General features: G+C 40.9%; 4 protein-coding genes and 2 long non-coding RNA genes across 9 annotated transcripts; 5 read left to right on the top strand and 1 right to left on the bottom strand.

Moving 5' to 3' along the window:
• Positions 1–1322: 1322 nt before the first annotated feature.
• LOC124350777 (protein spaetzle-like) lies at positions 1323–2527 on the top strand. Its single transcript, XM_046801608.1, has 2 exons — positions 1323–1460; positions 1545–2527. Exons 1-2 carry the CDS (start codon positions 1437–1439, stop codon positions 2142–2144), a joined length of 624 nt encoding a protein of 207 aa, XP_046657564.1. The 5' UTR covers positions 1323–1436; the 3' UTR covers positions 2145–2527.
• A 1583-nt stretch (positions 2528–4110) lies between these two features.
• Positions 4111–8675, top strand: LOC124350897. The gene is made up of 3 exons (XR_006921255.1): positions 4111–4310; positions 4488–4636; positions 4852–8675. It is a non-coding gene; the product is annotated as an uncharacterized LOC124350897 (long non-coding RNA).
• Positions 8676–9173: 498 nt separating this feature from the next.
• On the top strand, positions 9174–10658 carry LOC124350742 (neurotrophin 1-like). Its single transcript, XM_046801570.1, has 5 exons — positions 9174–9302; positions 9378–9442; positions 9523–9596; positions 9670–9806; positions 9885–10658. Exons 1-5 carry the CDS (start codon positions 9288–9290, stop codon positions 10359–10361), a joined length of 768 nt encoding a protein of 255 aa, XP_046657526.1. The 5' UTR covers positions 9174–9287; the 3' UTR covers positions 10362–10658.
• A 1398-nt stretch (positions 10659–12056) lies between these two features.
• LOC124350843 lies at positions 12057–15339 on the top strand. The gene is made up of 9 exons (XR_006921148.1): positions 12057–12308; positions 12394–12622; positions 12684–12905; positions 12977–13070; positions 13131–13285; positions 13358–13698; positions 13767–14937; positions 15032–15234; positions 15308–15339. It is a non-coding gene; the product is annotated as an uncharacterized LOC124350843 (long non-coding RNA).
• On the bottom strand, positions 15129–16217 carry LOC124350750 (neurotrophin 1-like). Its single transcript, XM_046801577.1, has 3 exons — positions 16125–16217; positions 15826–16053; positions 15129–15750 (listed from the first exon to the last, which is right to left on the bottom strand). Exons 1-3 carry the CDS (start codon positions 16137–16139, stop codon positions 15277–15279), a joined length of 717 nt encoding a protein of 238 aa, XP_046657533.1. The 5' UTR covers positions 16140–16217; the 3' UTR covers positions 15129–15276.
• A 12-nt stretch (positions 16218–16229) lies between these two features.
• On the top strand, positions 16230–18829 carry LOC124350789 (protein spaetzle-like). Of its 4 annotated transcripts, XR_006921112.1 has the most exons (6): positions 16230–16316; positions 16372–16557; positions 16629–16696; positions 16801–17426; positions 18121–18273; positions 18330–18829. XR_006921112.1 is itself a non-coding variant. In XM_046801617.1 (3 exons), the coding sequence occupies exons 2-3, from the start codon at positions 16679–16681 to the stop codon at positions 17395–17397; spliced, it is 615 nt and encodes a 204-aa protein (XP_046657573.1). In that variant the 5' UTR covers positions 16261–16557; positions 16629–16678; the 3' UTR covers positions 17398–17656. The 4 variants fall into 4 exon arrangements, 2 of the variants coding, with proteins under 2 accessions (XP_046657573.1, XP_046657574.1); XR_006921111.1 differs by having other exon boundaries at positions 16261–16577; XM_046801617.1 differs by lacking the exons at positions 18121–18273; positions 18330–18829 and having other exon boundaries at positions 16261–16557; positions 16801–17656.
• The last annotated feature ends 223 nt before the right edge of the window (positions 18830–19052 follow it).

Below are 19052 nucleotides of genomic sequence, written 5' to 3'. Positions count from 1 at the left end.
TGTACAAGGTATTACTGTGTGTCTACCCGTGATGATGGCCATTTTCCAAAGCAAATGATCATGGCGAATTTCTAATTTTTACGTGACTAAAACAACCGACAATTTGCGAAATGGGCTGCTGGAGGAAAGCTGCAGCAGAAAGTTTGTCTGCGACAAAAGAAATCGACTTGTTGTCTCGTCAATGTATTATGTGCTGTGGGAATATTATTCTTTCGTTTCGCCAAATTCCACCTGCTGACTATTTGTTGCCATGGCGTTCCACTTGGGACGAGCTTCCCATCGTTGTTGTATACCTTGATTGTATACCGTGTTGCACTTTGATTGACTGTGGCCACCGATCGAACCAAAATTCACGTTCAGAGGTTTGTTTGTATAGCTACACGAGGAGAACACAACCAGAAACCGCTATATACAAATAAGAACACGAGTATTTGAAAGCGGTTTCAGCAACTCGGATTGTTTTGCATCAGCTGTTATACCGACGGTTTTGGTGAAATCTCGTCGTCGGCTCTAACCTATTTGCAATGTACTACAGTTAGTCGGCTAGAAAGTTCAACCAATTATAATCCTCATCATTTTTCGTCCGGTGCAATAAATAAATGGCGAGTGGAGACGATTATATAAGTGAGGTACAGACACGAGCGCAATATATTTGTTTGTAGCGAAGAGGAGGGGGACTCTTAATAATTGTTATGGTCTTGTATGTTACGTGATGAATCAGAAAGAGAGAGTGTGCTGAGCTGCGTGCGAAAGGAGCAACTGCGCAGGGTTTGCACGGACGGGGTGTGGTGTTATTATCTTCTTTTATTCTTCACGGGGGGAAATCATCATGGCTAAAGGCTACAGGCTCTCCTTGGATTCCCGTTGTCTCCTTGGCAGTTTGGATGGCATCGTGAAAGAGATATATATACTAATAAGAGGCCATGCACGTTTCAGATGCACACATGCGTGTTCTTTTCCTTTGGTTTTTCTTTTGGCCAATAATAAAATGTTAGGCGGTCGGTCACTATAGCTGAGCCGCAGTAGATAAGGCGTCGTGAAAACCGCCAGCCCATCGCCTTTTTCACCCACTAACCTCGAAAAAGAAATGGACACACTCTCAAGGTTGTTGTTGTTGTTGTTCTTACAGAGGGTTTCCCTACAATACCCCGCAGTGCCGACGAGTCCTGGACAGAAAAGGGAAAGAGAGTAAAAGTGAAAATCACTATGCCCTCCTAGCGCACTCCTGGCTCCTTTAGCATTGGCGTCTGAAAAACTAAATGAGGGCGGATACCTACGTGAAGTGGGAGTACTCCATCCGCGCTGGATAACCCGTCATGAACAAAGTGTCGCGGTATAAAAGCCGAGACGGTCACATCAGTTTAACACATCGTCCCTTGCAGTCGATTCCTCTTCTGACTTTCTATCTCGTGTAAAGTCAAAGTCAATTCGAAATCATGTCTCTGTCCTACCACTTTTTGGTAAATTATTCCAATCAATTCAGAAGCCAATTTTTTAGTTTTTTAATCATCTCAATCTAATTATTAATTATTATCGCTATGCAGATCTTTGTGAGTTTAGGTGTTGTGGCCGTTGTGACGGGCAACAATTACAAGCCGCCCGCTTATCACCAACCGAAATACGAGCCGAAATACGAGCCAGAGATCCCGGCCTGCTCCAAGAACACGACCAAGAACTGGTGCCTGGAGGATTCCGAGTACCCGGCCTACGAAGTCGTTTACGAACTGGACAAGCACTACGAGGCCGTTGTGGCTTTGTACAAGAACGTCGTGGCCGAAACGGCCAACTCGGTCGACACTTTGACCAAATTGGTGGACGAGACTTACCTCTGCCCCAGCGCCACCTCCTACGTCCAGCCGCTGCGTGCCGTCAACACCAAAGGCAAGTGGCGTGTCATCATCAACAAAGTCGAGTCTTACGGCATCAAATACGATCAACACGCTCGCATCGAAGAATGTGAGGCCGACGCGGCCGGAAAGGCCTGCCCCTTGGTCCCCACCTGCTACGAGTCCAAGTGCCTCCAGAAGAGCATCTACCACCGTTTCCTCGTCTACGATCCCACCGATTACTATTTCCCATTCGCCATCGAGACCTTCAAGTTGCCGGCCTCATGCGCCTGCTTCGTTGGAGCCTTCAGCCTCTAAATTAATTACCGATCATTTCTTTTCTTTTTCTTTCTTCCAATTTTTCGGCCAATCCCATTCCAAATTGTCATCATCCAAAGGCTCCCATCAGTCACCAAACGATCCCTGTGATAATATCATTCGTGTAAAAACATCTCTGCGCTTCACAGTCGACTCCTTTTTCAATTGAAAAGAGATTCGAAGTGGAGCGCAAAGGTTGGCGGTACCATCCAACATGAAAGCAGTCCCTCGCCCACAACAACATCGTGGGTTTTATTTAATATGAAAATAGTTCTATTCTTTTCCTTTAATTATTTTGACTCTATAAAATGTTTGTGCTGAATTACTCATGTGTTGCTCGCTCTCGACGTTCTTTTTCATCGGACAATAAATTTGAAACTATATTCTAAAAATTTCTCTCTACATTTTGTCTCAAAAGAAATCGAATGAAATCGAAGAATGAAATAGAAGGATGAAATAAACCATTAGATAAATCTACGTTTGAAATGGTATAAATGTCCATATGCTGCATTAGCAAAGTTGAAAACAGCAGTGTGCAACTTATGATTTATTTGACAAATTCCTTCGCCTTCAACTCAGCACCTCAGAACTTACAGGTTGTTAATATACTGAAGCTTTCCACTGGAAAGTCGGTAGTTGATAGCTTGTTATCCAACCTTATTATAGAAGTCCATGGTGAATCTTCCGATAAGACGACCTTCACATTGTACCTTTTTCCCGTTTCCCTTTCTGCCATTTGTTATCTGACGTCGTCGTATCTGTCTGCCAGCCATCCTATGATTTAAAGACAACCGTTGCTAATTCCTATTCAAATGAGGAAGACGCTAAGCGAATGCCAACAGTGTATAGAAAGCTGGTCATTAATGGCAACGGAGAAATTTCTCCTGAGTCCTGACCGACCTCCTGTTGAGCTGTGACCGTGATGCGCATCGTCTGTCATCTCGCCGTTGTATAATATTTGCATTTTACGATGCGCCGTGAAATCACGATGTCATAACCGGAGACCGTCTATGGACGGGGCGGACCCTATAGGGGGGCATATAATAGTAGTAGTAGTAGATGATTTGCTCATCCCACCGTACACAAAGGACGTCATCAATTCTTATCGCCACGACCTTGACGTCACCCAAATCCAATGAATAGGTGAAAGCGATTTTGATTTGCAAGCAAATCACTTCACGGCGGTTTGCATTTTGGACGTCCATTTCGCCATCACCAAGTTTCTCCTCGTTACACGATGTTCTATACTCCCAGCAGTATATAGTATTTCATACAATTCGTGGGAGAATTTATCCAAATGTGCGGATAACCTAAATTCTTCGTTCAAGATGACAAACTTTGTATAAAAAAGTATATTGATTCAATGTCAGCAATAGCAAATGAATCGTAGAAGTCTTTTCGTATTATTGTGTTATACTATAATACAAATACAATAAAGTATTACTAGACGTCCATAAAACTTTCCGGGGAATTCTCAGTCTGGTTGACATTGTTGCACCAATACTCTGCCGTGTTTATTATCCATGGCGTAAGATACTATACAACTCGCCCGATTGCCTTACAATCAGCCAATCGGAGAAGGTGATGTAATTTGGTTTTTATTACGTTTGGAAACTATTGGAAAAAAGTAACGCTTGATTGGCGCTGTTTAACTACGCGATTGACGACCGTTTTATAGATCTATTTCTTTCATCTATAGCTATTCTCGACACCGTGATAAATCGTGCGGAATAAATGGTCCGTATATTACTTTTGAAGGCCCCGTTAAAATGAATTTAATAAATTCAGATCATGGCAATTTTCGTGAAGCCTCAACATTATTCCCTCTTGGATTGCGTAATTGTTACGCTGATTGGTAGGCAAAATAATTAATTAAATAATTAATCGATAAGCTGAAAGATTTTTCTATTTCTATCGTTTTTCTAAATTTTACTTTTCGTCTGCTCTTGCTTTGTTTGTAAAAATTTCGAAAAAGTCAAAAAGAGATAAAGTTTAAGATTACAAAAGAAACAGAACGACCCCCTTTTCTTTTTGGAAACATATGTGGCTTCACGAAAAATAGCAAAACAAATAAAATTAGGCCTACTTAAATATGATCGTCGTGTGAACTCTGGTGTCGCGGCTCCAGTCCACTGGTTCATGCCTCCAATCCATGCTGTTTAGCAGGTAATAAATAAAACTAAGAATATAAATTTAATGATTATGAGAGCTTTTATAAAAAGAAGAGAAACCTTTTCCAAATTTGTGAAAATGAGTTATTTATCAGCATTTATCATGTTAGCACCGTCAATGCATGGCAGTTTGTTTTCATTTTTGCACCATGTAACCTTTTCGTTTGTGAAGATTTGAGCCTTCATTTGCTGTGAGCCCCCTGTTTCATTTTCAGTAGCTTGAGCCGGCAATTATAACCACAAATTATGCAAGTTTTGCTTGTGCTGGCATTGACCAGTCATCAGCAGCAATCTCAGTATCATCACTTTGGTCAGGCTTGGGTAATGATTTTCGTTAGTTTTATTAACCCGTATTAACCTGTGATGGTAGATATTTTAATGATGCATGACTTGCATAAGTGCATTACTACATGGAAACCTTTAATTCTTCTGTTTTTGGTTTTCTATCTCATTTCCAACTTTTCCTTATTTATTGTTGTTTCTGATTCTGTCAACATTTTTCGTAACCTTTTTTCATTTTTCATTTAAATTTTCAGCATCCATCTTGATTGAAGAAACTTTTGATGTCGGTCGAGTTACGGATCTCTTCTGCCCCTTGTGAGTAGGGGTTATTCACGATGACGCCCTTTTTCTATTCCGGCTGGTGGATTCAGCTTTTTCAACGGATGGATGGAAGCACTTGTAGATGGATGCCTGGCCGGATCCCCCAGGCATAAAGGTCGGACAAATTTAATATTCCTGCACGGCCTCCTCGCTTCAGATTCTGTCCGGTTGTTATTACGAATAGCTTTTGGCTATCGTCTTTGCGTGTGTGTCTTTTTTTATCGCTCCATTATTTTATGTAACAAAAGATGAGAAAACAGCTTTCCCAGGCATCCGCAATTGCGCTCGTCTAATGTAGAACGATAATGATGTGGGGCCGGGAATATTTATACGACGCTTTTATGAATAGTGCTACTCCAGTTTATGACTCCGGGGGGAACATTTTAACGATCCTTCAGTCACGGCTCGTCGCCGATGGACAATTCATGTTTTTTAAGACCTGTGATATTTGTAGCAGCAACAACAACAGACATGTGTGTGATGCGATTTCATTGTCTTCCACCGTCGCTTTTGTCCAGCATGTTGCCCTTGCATCTCCCGGGATTATCTTTTTGGGTGGAGTGGAAACTTAAACAATAAAAAGATGAAAGGGAAAGTTTTTTTCTGATTTTTAATTCCATCCGCCGAGGCCCAGCAGTCAACTGGGCGCAGCGCTGATAGATCTTTATCAATGACTTATATTAACTATAGTATATAGCTGCTACTACTCCTCGGATATAAAATTCTAATGCGAGTTTCTCACGCCAAATTTAATGAACCGTATAAAAGTTTAGCGAGTCGAAAGGTAGAGGCAGCACACAAGGCTACTACGTACATATATCGTTTGTCTATTAAATTGCGCATGCATCGGCGATGACAATAATGATAGGACTCGCTTGTGTGTTGGCGAGAAGACACTATAAAGCAGGCAGTTGTTTTCTCCAACCTTGCGTGAATGTACCGTTTTTCTGTTGCCGTGGCTCAGTTATAGATTTCGTACTTTCCATTTTCCCCGCGCGCGCATATTTGAGTTGGTCGCTTAGATAACAGCAGCAGCTGCTGCCATATAGGATAACCAATGGGGGGCCTCGTTATTCTACTAAATGGTGAAACCAACTTATTATACGGAACGACGACGACTAGAAATAGCCAAATTCCATCCGTCGTTGATTGTCTTGCGGTTCTTTCGTATACATAAAACATCAACTTTTTCGGGGCCGAAGCGCCCATCGTTCGACTTAGTCGAATGTTTAGTGAAATCTTCCATTGCAGCTATAGGATGATCTCTTTTCTCTTTCTTTCTCGATTTTACCTATCGACATGATTGAAACCAAATGAGGCAAGGAGCATCGTTCGTGATCGGGATAATCCGTCCTTGGGATTCTGACGTGAGTTTGTTTCTAAACCTCAAAATGAGAGGGTCCCGACGATTTTGAAAGAATGAAATCATTTAGTATTCTATTATTACGTCGTCCGGTTGTACACGAGAAAGTGTTGCACAGATGACGATGTGTACGCGTGACAATGCCCAGCAGGCTGTGATGTGATGAGATCGTGATTTTCGGATGTCCCGTTTGAGCTGCTGGTGCGGGAGTAATCGAGGTTTGTGGTGATTCACTCGGCGTCGCTGGGATGAACATCTTCGACAGCAGTCGAGCAATCACGCGTGACGGAGAAAATCGTGTCGGCCGTGACCGCGAGCGCTTGATGACAATCGACATCACACATGACTTGTTCATGTCTCAACTGCGTTTCATTTCGGTCGACCTTACGTCATTTGACGGCTGCACAAACGGCAATAAATTAACGACAAATTTTTTAAGCTGTTGCGTGCTCACCTGCCGTTATTACCATCCCGGGGCTGAACTTGGAATTGTCGAAAGTGAAAGTGCTTACAGAGCCGATCATCTAAATGATATAGACTTCGTATGGGACGTCATTTAAGTGAAAACGAACCAACTATAGAAAACCGAAAGAAACACACACAAATGTGGGTCAAAGTTCGGTTGGATCACAGAGCTATTAAAAGCCCTGCTGGATGTGTATAAGAAGTAGGTGAGTTGTGTTTAGTTTTATGCATGCACCACACCTCCTCGCCCATTACGTGTAGCCCAGCCAGCCGTGTATAATATTTAATGATGTCAGCGTGTTGCTCATCGACATGGGAGTCATCATTGTTTTGTTATTTTATTTTTTGGACAACCAAAAATCGGTTGCGCTAAATTATTTATTGGCGAAAGGGGTTGGGTCTCTCTTGCACTTAAATTAGCTCGTTATCATTTCTAACCGTGACCCTCTATCGACGGTGAAAACAATGTACACAACACAGCACAACTTTCGATAAGCATAAATAATTCTCCGGGGCTATGGGAACAAGATGGCCAATTTGGCCTGCACCTTCTATTAAAAACAAGAAATATTTTCTTTTATTTTCTCCCGGACTGTATAGTTTTCTTCCTAGAGTCATTATAACTACATAATATGCAGGTTGCAATAAAACTCTTTTAAGTATAACGCCCGGAGGAATTTCGGAGGGCTAGAAATTCATTTTTTTGCCTTGTCTCTTTAATAATCTACTGCTGTATGCGGTTTGTGTTGCCTTTTTGGTTTGGTACCATTAAGAAGAGCTTGTCCAAACGGTTAAAATTTCTCCACGCTTACATTATTTACGACCGCACCTCGCGCTTGTAACGATTGGAGAGCGAAACAAACAAAAAATAATAAGCGAAAAGAGCCAAGAGAGAGAATGCGCGGCGGAATAAGTATCGGTGCTGTGCTCCTCCCTATCCATCGTGAGCCAGGAGCAAGGTCATTCATCCGTGCATTGTGTTGTTGTTGTTGTTGCGAAGAAAGCCCGGCCAACGGACCTGCTCAACATGTGGTCGGATTTTTAAACACAACAACAACGGTGAATTATATTATTTTCCGTTATTTTCATACCTCCGCTTGACTGAGTCTCTATCCATAAATGAGCTGGCGTGTCCATGTTTTTCTTTCCTTTCATTGACGCAAGAGTATATCCACTAGACATTTTATGCGAACGCTCTCGATACAAAAAAGGATGTCAAGATGAAACGAAAGAAATAGTGTAACGACAAGGTGTGGCATCGCCCTGATTTCTATTCATCGGCCAATGCGCAAAAAAGGACCAAATTCATTTCGCTTGACGTCCTCAAGTGGGAAATAATGCAGTTAAACTGTCAGTCGTACATAATAGACCCGGATTAGATATGGCTGTGTATTATTATGGAATATCAAATGCGAATAAGGGTCCATTATTTTTTGAAGGCTGTGACTATTTGACCGTTATCGTTTTTCAAAGTCGATGAAGCAATCACGGATCGTTAAGGGAGTTAGCGGGTCCGCTTTTTTGGGCGAATTTGCCGGTCTGGTGAATCCGTTAATTGTTTTCTTGACCAATATCTATGGAAAACGATGGCATTGAACGCAGTTCTAATTATATTGAAGGGGGATTCGTATACTTGAAATAACACCCTTATAATAATAACCTTGACAAATCGACTCGATATGGTTTATTAAGGTTGCATCGTCGCGGTACAGTTGCCAAGGAGAATTCATCTGCCGAATCGATCAAGGACAAAATGTCCAATTCCATTAAATCGAGTTTATTAGTGAAAATCAGTGATATTTGGGAACTGCGTATTAAAAATGAAAAACCTGCGGCGAGAATCCAATAAATTCTACGTGAATTTCTGCACAACATTTATTTATTATTTTTTTACTACAAGTATACTTTCTAACATTTTTCTTTTTATTGTGTCTTCATTTCAGCAGCCGACGTGAACCACTTTTTCGGGTGAAAAATGCCGACAATCTTATTGATGCTTTAACACTATGAGTGTTGGACCACTTAAGTTTCCACAGCTTTCGCTACGTTTTCGGTCAAGAAGTAGAATAAGTGTGTCAGTATCAAGTTCAATATTTTTTAATCGGTACTACGTGCAGAACAAGTCATCGTATCGGTCACTGTATACGGTATAAGGGGCCATAGCTTCGTTAATGATAAGTGAAAGTGAATTTGCCTTGGACGTTATGAATGGTCCAAGGCACAGCGCTAAATAGTAAAATAGACGGGGAACGAGAAATAATCATTTGAGGAGGCGACGAGCCGTGGAGAGAGTTGGAAAACTGTTTTGAGAAGATTTCTACCTGCATACGCTAGAGACCGCCCAGTTAGCATCCATTGGTGTTGTGTGACGACCATTGCGTGTAAGAAGGGCGTTGTCAGACCCGACGACTTGGACTATAAAAGACCCGGACTGTCGGTGGAAGAACACAGAACACTTCAAGGGCTCTCAGTGCTCGCATATCACGTCCTTCTTACTCCTGTATTTTTTCACCTCCTGTTATACCCTATCAAAGCATCGGCATGTCTCTTGCAGTGGTGAGTTACCATCTTTATTCTCCTCAGCCAAAATTATGAACAGTTTTAATCTCATTGCAATATGCAATTTGACAGGCAATTATGTTGTTTTGCGCTGTCGGCGCCTGGGCTGAAGATTTGGCTGCTGAAGAGCAGTACAGGTAATTTCTTTCTTCAAACCCTATCCATTCTTTAAATTGGAGGATTAACATGATTTTTCTTTCTCAATTGAAAAACAAAGACCAGCCTACAAGCCAGAGTACCCCTCTTACCAACCGGCATATCCGTCGTACCCGTCGTACAGCAAACCAGCCTGTAAGACTGATTTCTTAAGGAAACTCTGAATCAGAAATTTATTTTGAATAATTTTTTATCATTTCCTGCACAGACCCATCGTACCCATCATACCCATCGTACCCCGCTTACCCCAAGTACTGCGACCCAAAAGCCGCACCCAAATGCGCTGAAAACGCGACGGTCGGTTGGTGTTTGACCGACGAGGAATACCCCACCTACGAAGTCAAGGTATTGAATTTCAAATGAATTAAAAACCAATCAATCAATAAAAATACCTTTTGAAATTGGGGGATGGCCAATGATCAGTACGCCATCGACTACGATCCTTTAGTGTTGAAGAAATACGCCGACGTGGCCGACCAGTCAGCCAACGATTTGGTGGATGGCGTCAGCAAGGAACAAGAGGAGAAATTCGATTATTCTTTCTACAACGGCAAGCAGTTCGACCAGGGCAACTGGGTCGGTGGTGAGGGTTTCATCTGCCCCAGCGAGGTGGCCTACTCGCGTCCCCTGCGCGCCAAGAACACGGCCGGTGAGTGGCGCGTCATCGTCCAGGACATCGCCTGGCCGACTTACACCCAGACCCAGCGGACCGAGACTTGCTTGTTCCCCGAAGCCGCTTGCCGCACCTTGGCCCCTTGCCACTTGAGCAAGTGCCTCCAGAAGCACACCGTCCACCGCATGCTCTCCTTCGACCCGTGCGATGCTTACAAGGGCATCTTCATCGACACCTACAAGTTGCCATCGGCTTGCTCCTGCCACATCCCAGCCGTCAAGGCCTAAATTCCATTCAACCCCCCCAACAAGATCGGACCCCACCTCCCAAACGACCTCCAGGTAATACCAGAAACGACAAAATTAACGAGAGGGACTGCTTCAAATAAAAACGGTACCGCCAACCGTCCAAAAATCCTCTCCTCCACAGGGATCGTTTTCGGTATTCTCTGGACTTGTCTTTTATCCAGTCCTCCGAGCCTATCCTTTCACTCCTTTTTCTTTTCTCTCTTCCCATTTGTCGTCGTGATTGCGAGCCACTGAGAGTTCTTGTCAAACAAAATACAAAAGTATTTATGAACGAAATTTTTGCTCGTGTTTTTATTAATTAAGATTTCGACGGGTTGGCGATTAAAATGACGCAGTTCTCTTAACTTACGCCAGGGGAACTGTTTATCAAATCATTAGTTTAACTATCATCGACTTTAATCATTGAATACATAATTCCATAATTTTTCAAACTTAAATTAGTATTTTGAATATAATGCGAAATATTTCCTAGTTTACTGTCAAATCAAAATAAATGTTGTTGCATAAAAATTGAATTGATAATGTTAAAGACAATGTGCTGAAAGATGAACGCCAACAGTTTACAGAGGTATACTAGTCTATATAAATGGCAGCACTAATCACTAGTTTTACAATTCAGGCTGTCTATCCAAAATTCGCCAAAATGAACGAAAAAGTAAAGACCCTTTTATCTTGGTTGCCTTTTCTTTGGGAAAAAAATGAAGTGGAAAGTCCCCATAAAGAAAAGAATCTAATTGATTTTGGAGATGCAGACTTAATTGATTTTGGAGATCTACAGGAAGTTAATCACCGCCCACCTCCGCCCAGTGTAATTCCACCGACGAGTCCTGGCTCCTTTCCAAACATGATGGCTCGACTCGAGCAACTGGAAAACCGAATCGAGGCGTGCAAGATGGAAACTCGTGAATTTCAAGCCCAACTAAATGAAATTCAGGTGGAAACCAATAAAAATCAGACTGGACCAGCAAACCCGACCAAAGTTGAAATGGACGTTAACCGGAAGGAATGGTCGAATCCGATTTTGCCATGCACGATGCCCCATCATGGTAATGAAAATTTCTCCCCTCCGTTTCTACCGCCACCATCATCAGCACCTGAAAATCCGTTTACCCCGAAAAGATACAATTACGGATACGGTGGTCTGTGATCATTCACATTTTTGGATCGAAAACAATTAAAATGTGTTGAATTTAAAAACGTGTCAAGTCTGATGTCTGATGAATACACATTCGTAATTCAATTAAATCAAACCAATTCTTTTTCATTTCTACTTTATTTAGATCAAAGGAAGAAAGTAAAGATATGAAAGCTCAATCTTCAGTAAAATTCAAATATTGTGCGTTTTTTGTGCCTTGTGCGACGCATGTTAAATATAGATAGTAGGACAGCAGGAATGCAGGATAGTCGGAAAGATTAAAAATTTAAGATTAAGAAGAAAAAAAGACGATTGCGAGCGTTTATTCATCGATTATTTAATATTTAACTTTATTATTGAATTTAAGTATTTTACAAATTCAATTCTGTTATAACATAAGGTGCGTTTAATCCGCTAGAGGAATTGAGACAATAGCGCCAACGGAAAAGAACGCAATTACAAATATCAATATTCCATTCCTTTCGGCTTTCTTAAAAAGAGGTAGAGTAGGCTATGGCGGCTTTGCTATTGTCTATGGAATTCTTTCAATCTTTCTGATTTCTTCACCACGTTTCGTGACCACTCATTCGCCACCACGTTCACTGGCTGTCGGTCCGAAAGTTTTTAACTGCCAATATATCCGATTTTAATTCCTATCTTATTTTATTCTATCAGTGTCGATTTTAATTACGAACTTCAAAATGAATTCCATTAAGGCTGAAATCATCCCTGATATTCTTCTTGATCCTGGCACGAAAATACGTTACGTGAGAGGCCAGTTACTTGGAAAGGTAATAAGAGAAGAGTTGAAGCAATGCAACTTAGCAAAGTAGAAATTGTATTAACAAATGGTTTTGTACTTGATTGATTAACTAGGGTGAGTTTGCCAAATGCTATGAGCTCACAGACAGCGCTACCAACCAGATCTTTGCTGGCAAAATCATTTCCAAGCAGCTTTTGAAAACACAGCACCAGAGGGATAAGATGGCCCAGGAGATTTCTATTCATCCCTGGCTGGTCCATAAACACATTGTTGGATTTCACAGCTTTTCGAGGACAGCAACTTTGTCTTCAATTTTTTTGGAGCTTTGCAAAAGAAGAGCAGGTGGCCTACAATTTCATTTGTTTTTCGAATTTGTTTATACAATGTTGTGTTACTTTTTTAGAGTCTCATGGAGCTGCATCAAAGAAGAAGTGTTATCACTGATCCTGAAACTCGCTCCTTCATGCACCAACTTCTTCTTGGTGTAAAGTGTCTCCAACAAAACAAGATCATTCACAGAAACTTGAAACTTGATGGATAATCTTTTCCTCAATGAAGGCCTGGAGCTGAAGATTGGAGACTTTGGCCTTGCAACAAAGTTAGATTTTGATGGTGAAAGGAGAAAGTAAGATTGACCTCTTTGTGCTCACTGTTTGTTAGCTTTGCCTAATGTTTTATCTTCTTTAATTTGGATAGGGCTCTGTATGGAACTCCCAACTACATTGCACTCGAAGTCTTGTGCAAACAAGATCAGTTTTGAAGTGGATATCTGGTCTGTGGGCTGCATTTTGTAAGTTGCATGTTAAACACACATGTTGAGATTTTTATTTACTTTCTTTGCAATCCCTAGATGTATACTTTATTGGTTGGGCATCCTTCCTCGTTAGAAACAGGGTCATTGAAGAATATATTTACAGCAAAATCTTAAAGCACAAGTCTCATGATCCCTCTCATTAAAGTCCAAAAACTCATCTTTAAAAAGATTCAGGCAGATCCTAGCAGCCGGTCAGTTAAATTATTACTTGCATTTTGCATGGTGTTAGTTATCATTAAATTTGTGATTTTCCTTCTAAACAGACCAACCGTGGATCAATGTTTGAGCGACGACTTCATTACTCAAGGTTACATGCCTTCGCGCCTGTCTTTGTCCTGCTTGACTATGCCACCGCGACTCGATCCTCGCCTCAACATCGGTGTTATTGACGTCCGTCGACCTCTTGGCGATCTAAAACGGGATGTTAATTCAATTAAAATACAAGGTGGCAAGGCCGAACCAGTTAACCCACCAGCCACTGCCGACGCACCACTTCCGGCCGTTCCATCAGGCCCATCGCTTCAGCAACTGCTCCGTGACTTGGAGCAGCAACTTTTGAAACTGTTAACCTCGAAACCCAACGAGAGAGTTCCATTCCTCATGGGTACGATTTTTTTCTAATTCCTCTGAAGTAGTCAACTAATTTCATAGAAACTTTATTTCATCTTTTAGATGAGGCCGAAGACCCTGCTGCCATTCCAATGGTGTGGGTTTCTAAATGGGCCGGACTTCATTTTCGGCATTGGTTATCAGTTGAGTGACGACACGATCGGTGTTCTTTTTAAAGATCTCACCCAGCTGTTATTGCACGTCGATGGAAAGAAGCCGAAATGTTCGGAAAATTTTTTCTTTATCGATTATGAAACGCTTGGCGCGTAAAAGGAAAGGGAGGATTTTTTCGCTCACATATTTCAACCGCTGTAGCAAATCTTTTGAGGAACCGTATTGAGCTAGAGAAGTTAGCCGAAATGTTCGGAAATTTTTATGTTCATCGATTACTGAAACGGCTCCCATCAACGCGAATATATTTTATTGATGCCACTAAATTAGCAATCCGTCATAACAAACGAAATTATTCTTTGTCCGTTGATGAGAGCCGTTTCAGTAATCGATAGAGATAAAAATTTCCGAACATTTCGGCTAACTTCTCTAGCTCAATACATTTCCTCAAACGATTTGCTACAGCGGTTGAAATATGTGAGCGAAAAAATCCTCCCTTTCCTTATACGCGCCAAGTAATTTTTCATTTTTAAATATATATTTTTTTAATGTGAATATTTGCCCCAAATGTCCTCCCAGCTTTTAATGTTTTATTCTTCATATTTTTATGATTGTTTTTTAAAATGTGAAACTGCCTCGAGTTGTTTTTTTTGAACATCTATCTCTTACTTCTAGTCTTATACTTCAATTACTTTCTCTTTAACGGTTTTTCGTGATTAAAATGGTAGATAACCCAAATTATTCTATTATCTAAACTAAAAGAAAATACACGTAATTTTTTAATTATCGATCATTCATTCCAATCGTGCATTGCGCAATAACAAATATCAATACAGCAGACGATTCGCATAAAAATGTAACCATGTGAAAAGGAATGGCCGAATGGGTTTATTAAATAGAAAATTCCACTTTGAGAAAGAAGAAAGAAAGAATTGGTAATAAATCATTTGCGTTTGTGTGCGTGTGCAATTGTGGATACATTACGATTTTCGTTTCTTTGTTTTCTGTGCAGTAGTTTAGATGGAATTAAAGCATTTAGGGATAAGTGATTTCATCATGCTGTTGTTATTGGATTTACATCTCTCATGTGGGGAATCTCGACTTCATCTTCTGTGACACTTTGGTAAGCTACATGTCCATTTGTATTTCTTGAATATAAAAGTAGCCTAAGTGAAGTTCTGTCAGGTTTGCCTAATAAACATTTTGTCTTACGATAGGTATTGCAGTGAAAGGAACAGTCCTATCACATCCCAAGTTGAAATATAGTTAGACGGATATATAGACAGGCTGGCAATCATAGCAAATTAGTTTTTGAGTAATTTATATTGTTTTAAAATCTAGACCAAGATCAATTGCAGTGAATGAAGTTTATCGCAACTGCACAAATGTGTAAATATGAGATGTACATGTTTCATAGAATGTAAGTTTGATGTAATTTAATCTCAAAGTCTTCATTGTTTCCTTAAAGTTTTCTTGGAATGTGGCAAGAACAGGCTGATGGCAACTTGTAGATGTCGATAAAGATTCCCTTCTGAGGATCGCAAGGATCGAAGGAAAGCATCCGCTGGTAAACGTATTTTTGCAGACATTTGCTGCCGAAACAAGGGGCCAAGGTGCGACAAGATGCACCGGGGAACAAACATTTTTCGACGCGATGGGTTTGGGTGTATCCGGGCCAGGTGATGTCCTGGACGATGACCCGCCATTCTCCATCGACATTCACTGCGCGGAGTGGACGAGCATAAACGACATCGCTAGGGCAGATGTATCCTTTACCACCAACCCAGTTGCCCTTCTCAAAGGTCGTGCCGTGGTATTCGGAATAGTCGAAATGTTTCTCCGACAAGGAGGTCAGTCCATCGACCAAATTGTCGGCCGATTGATCGGCAACATCTGCGTATTTCTTCAGCACCAACGGGTCGTAATCGATGGCGTACTGGACAACAAACACAATGTTGATGTAAATTTCTTGGGATTAACTTTTGTATGATTTACGAAATGTGTTGCCTACCTTAACTTCTTTTCCCGGATATTCAGGGTCTTTGACACAAAATGTGAGGGTTCCGTTTTTCGAGCAGGTTGGTGCCTTTCGTGGATGGCAATAATCATTTTCGCCAGTGTACTTTTTGACATAATCCGCTGGGTACGACGACTTTGGGTAGTTTGTGGGATCGAAAGCAGCTTCGGCTTCCGGTTCCGGTTCGGCAAAAACACCCATCATCACGGAAGCCAGGCATAACTAGACAGACAGGAATAGTTTCAATAGTTAATTAGTTTTATCTTTTTAAAATTCCTCTTTTGAGTACTTACAAGAGCAATTTTCATTTTCAGGTATTGAAGAATTTTTTCTAGCTCACAAACTGGAATTGATGATTGTCAGCTCTCGACTGATATCAAATTTCTATGAGGGAAAGGGTTTTATACGTTTTCATCTCTTCAGCAGTCACCAATAATACAATATCTCAACTTTGAGGCTTTCATGTTACCCAACAAACATTTCAGGTGGTTGTTCTGTTCCAGCAGTCAGATGATGTTCACTTTCATTGTGGTTGTTTAGTCGGAGGAAACTGTGAATATTGATACTGGTTGCCTCCATTTCTTACTTCATTCATTTTCACTTTGGGGACCCACCGCGGCGCTGTTTTGGATAAAGTTTTATTTTGGAAGAAACCGCCACAACCTCAACATCTCGCTTGATGAAACTATATCCAGTCGGCTGGAAAGGAAAGTGATTCCGACAATTGTAGGAGCTACATTTGAAAGGTATATAAAGTGCAGGTGCAAATATTAATAACACAAACATTTCTCGAACAGAAACCCCGTCGGTTGAAGAGAAGTACTCTTCGATATTTTTCAGCATAATTATGTCTATCAAATTTATGGTAAGTTTGAACAACTTTTGTAATTGATTATTTCTTGTTAAAGACTTGCAAAACTGACAGCATTAATTCAATTATTTTATTTCATTTCATCTTTTTTTAAATAGATTTTTGCTTCGCTGATGGTGATTGGCGTTTTCTCCGATCCTGAGCCCAGCAACTACAAAGCTCCTCCTCCCTACGGTGCCCAGCCAAAGTACGTCGAAATTCCGAACTGCGCCAAAAACACAACCAAGTCCTGGTGCCTGGAAGACTCTGAGTATCCTCAACACGAAGTGCAACAAGCCCTGGACCAACACTACCAGGCCGTCGTGGCTTTCTACAAGGACAAACTGGCCAACACTGAGAACTCTGTCGACGGACTGGATAAATTGAGCGACGAGGTTTACCTTTGCCCGAGTTCCACCGACTACGTCCGTCCTTTCCGGGCCATCAACGTCGACGGCAAGTGGCGGACCATCGTCAACGGCGTCGAGTCTTACGGCGTCAAGTACACGCAAACTGCTCGAATTGAAGAATGCGACGTGGTCGTGGGAACCACTTGCCCCTTGGTCCCGTCCTGCTACGATTCCAAATGCGTTCAGAAAAATATTTTCCATCGCTTCTTGGTCTACAACCCACTAGACTACGCTTTCCCTTTCGCAATTGAAAAATTCAAGTTGCCTGGATCGTGCGGATGCGTCGTTGGAGCTTTTCACCTATAAAGTATAAACACAACTAGAAATAAGCAACGGTAAATGTTTGAAAAGAGTCCTATCTTTTATGAACTGCAAAAGAACCGGAAGTTGTTTTGTAGAATTAATTTAAAGATTATTTTGAATCAATGAAGACTATTATGCACTCATATTATGCAAGGTGATGTTACCACTGATTGAAATTAAATCACATTGAATTACTTGGTGCAAAATCAATTATGATTATCATTCACTTTGTGAAACAGTAAAATCAAAGGATTAAAGCGAATCGAATTTTATTCTTTCACTGGCCCTGATCTGGTTTACTGGTTTCTTTAAAAATAATAGAATAATTAACGACGTTACGATTTACGAATGGGTTAATTATGTAATTAATGGGAAAGTAGACCGAAGTAGACAACTGAATGTGCGATTGTATGGCAATCTAATGAATCTATATGGGTTGGGTTTGAACTCCTTCACGTCCCCCCCCTTAATGTCATTGTGGTTGTCAGGGCAATTACTCAAAAAGAAATTGCGCTGCTACTATATAAGCTCGCCTTCAATCTAGCCCAACTCATTATTTGTTGAGAGTTAGCAGACAAGTACGTTTTCTACTCTAAAGTCTAAAAGTGCTGTAGGTGATCTAATCTAGTTGTAGTCTACAAAATGAATCTCATCTTGGTAACTTTTCAGAATATGTCAGTCAAGTAAAATTGAGGGGAAATATCTCTTATAATTTTCATCCTACAGGTTGTCTTTCTCTGCTTCTCGACTGCCTCAGCTATTATTGTTTCAAGCACTCAACCCGTTCCGTTTTGTAACCCAAAAGCTCCACCTCCGTGCATCGACAAAAAGTTTGGCTTTTGCATAAACGACTATGACTATCCGATGGACGACATTCAGGTACTCGCAATAGCTTTTTTAATTGTAACATTTTAATCAATTATCCTAAAATGCAGACGACCATTGATGAATCTGAATCAGTTAAGAAGTTTATCAACAAAACAATTACGAACAGAAGGCGAGCAATCAAGAAAAAAGATACTGGCTGTCAAACTACAAATCTTCTCGTCAAACCACTGCGATTGCGCAACATTGACAGAGATTGGCTAGTTATCGTTCAAGATACCAATGATATATTTCAGCGGGAAGAAATTGCTATCTGTTCTCATCCAAATGTTCCATGTCGACACAACATATCATCCCGTTCCGCGTATTGTCATCAAAAGTATTCTACCCGAAAACTGCTAGCCTTCGACCCGTGCAATCCGGTTCGTGGTGTCTATGTCGAGTCTTTCAAATTACAATCGGCATGCGATTGTCGCCTTTAATTCATTTTAATAAAGTTTTCTAGTAATTTGCCGGGATTACAGTTATTAATTTTCTTTTTTTAAATATGTGAGCATATGTAGAATCCCGAGTATCGGTAAAATTTAAAAATACAAAAGCCTAACCATGATTTTAGTAAATATGACTGATTTCACGACTTCATGTTCCTATCGGCCTATCATTTAATTCATGTCCTGTCCCTGCTTCGTGAATCGTGAGACTCATGAGTTCTGCTTTAGTAGAGTGTGGCAACACTGTTATTCAATAATTAGGAATTTTCAATTCAGTCTGCTGTTGATCTTGTAGATGGTGGACAAACGAATCCGTATGATCAATGATCACTTTTAGTTGAA

Source organism: Daphnia pulicaria, chromosome 7 (assembly GCF_021234035.1).
Source record: "Daphnia pulicaria isolate SC F1-1A chromosome 7, SC_F0-13Bv2, whole genome shotgun sequence".
NCBI lineage: Eukaryota > Metazoa > Arthropoda > Branchiopoda > Diplostraca > Daphniidae > Daphnia > Daphnia pulicaria.
This window is presented reverse-complemented; position numbering and strand designations above follow the sequence as displayed.

Excerpts from the sequence above, each read along its gene's own strand:
- LOC124350742 (XM_046801570.1), top strand. Across the intron at positions 9,443-9,522 it reads GCTGCTGAAGAGCAGTACAG|ACCAGCCTACAAGCCAGAGT; the intron begins GTAATTTCTTTC and ends TGAAAAACAAAG. Across the intron at positions 9,807-9,884 it reads ACCCCACCTACGAAGTCAAG|TACGCCATCGACTACGATCC; the intron begins GTATTGAATTTC and ends GCCAATGATCAG.
- LOC124350777 (XM_046801608.1), top strand. The coding sequence starts at position 1,437 with ATGTCTCTGTCCTACCACTTTTTG. Across the intron at positions 1,461-1,544 it reads CTCTGTCCTACCACTTTTTG|ATCTTTGTGAGTTTAGGTGT; the intron begins GTAAATTATTCC and ends ATCGCTATGCAG.
- LOC124350750 (XM_046801577.1), bottom strand. Across the intron at positions 15,751-15,825 it reads ATCCGGGAAAAGAAGTTAAG|TACGCCATCGATTACGACCC; the intron begins GTAGGCAACACA and ends TTTGTTGTCCAG.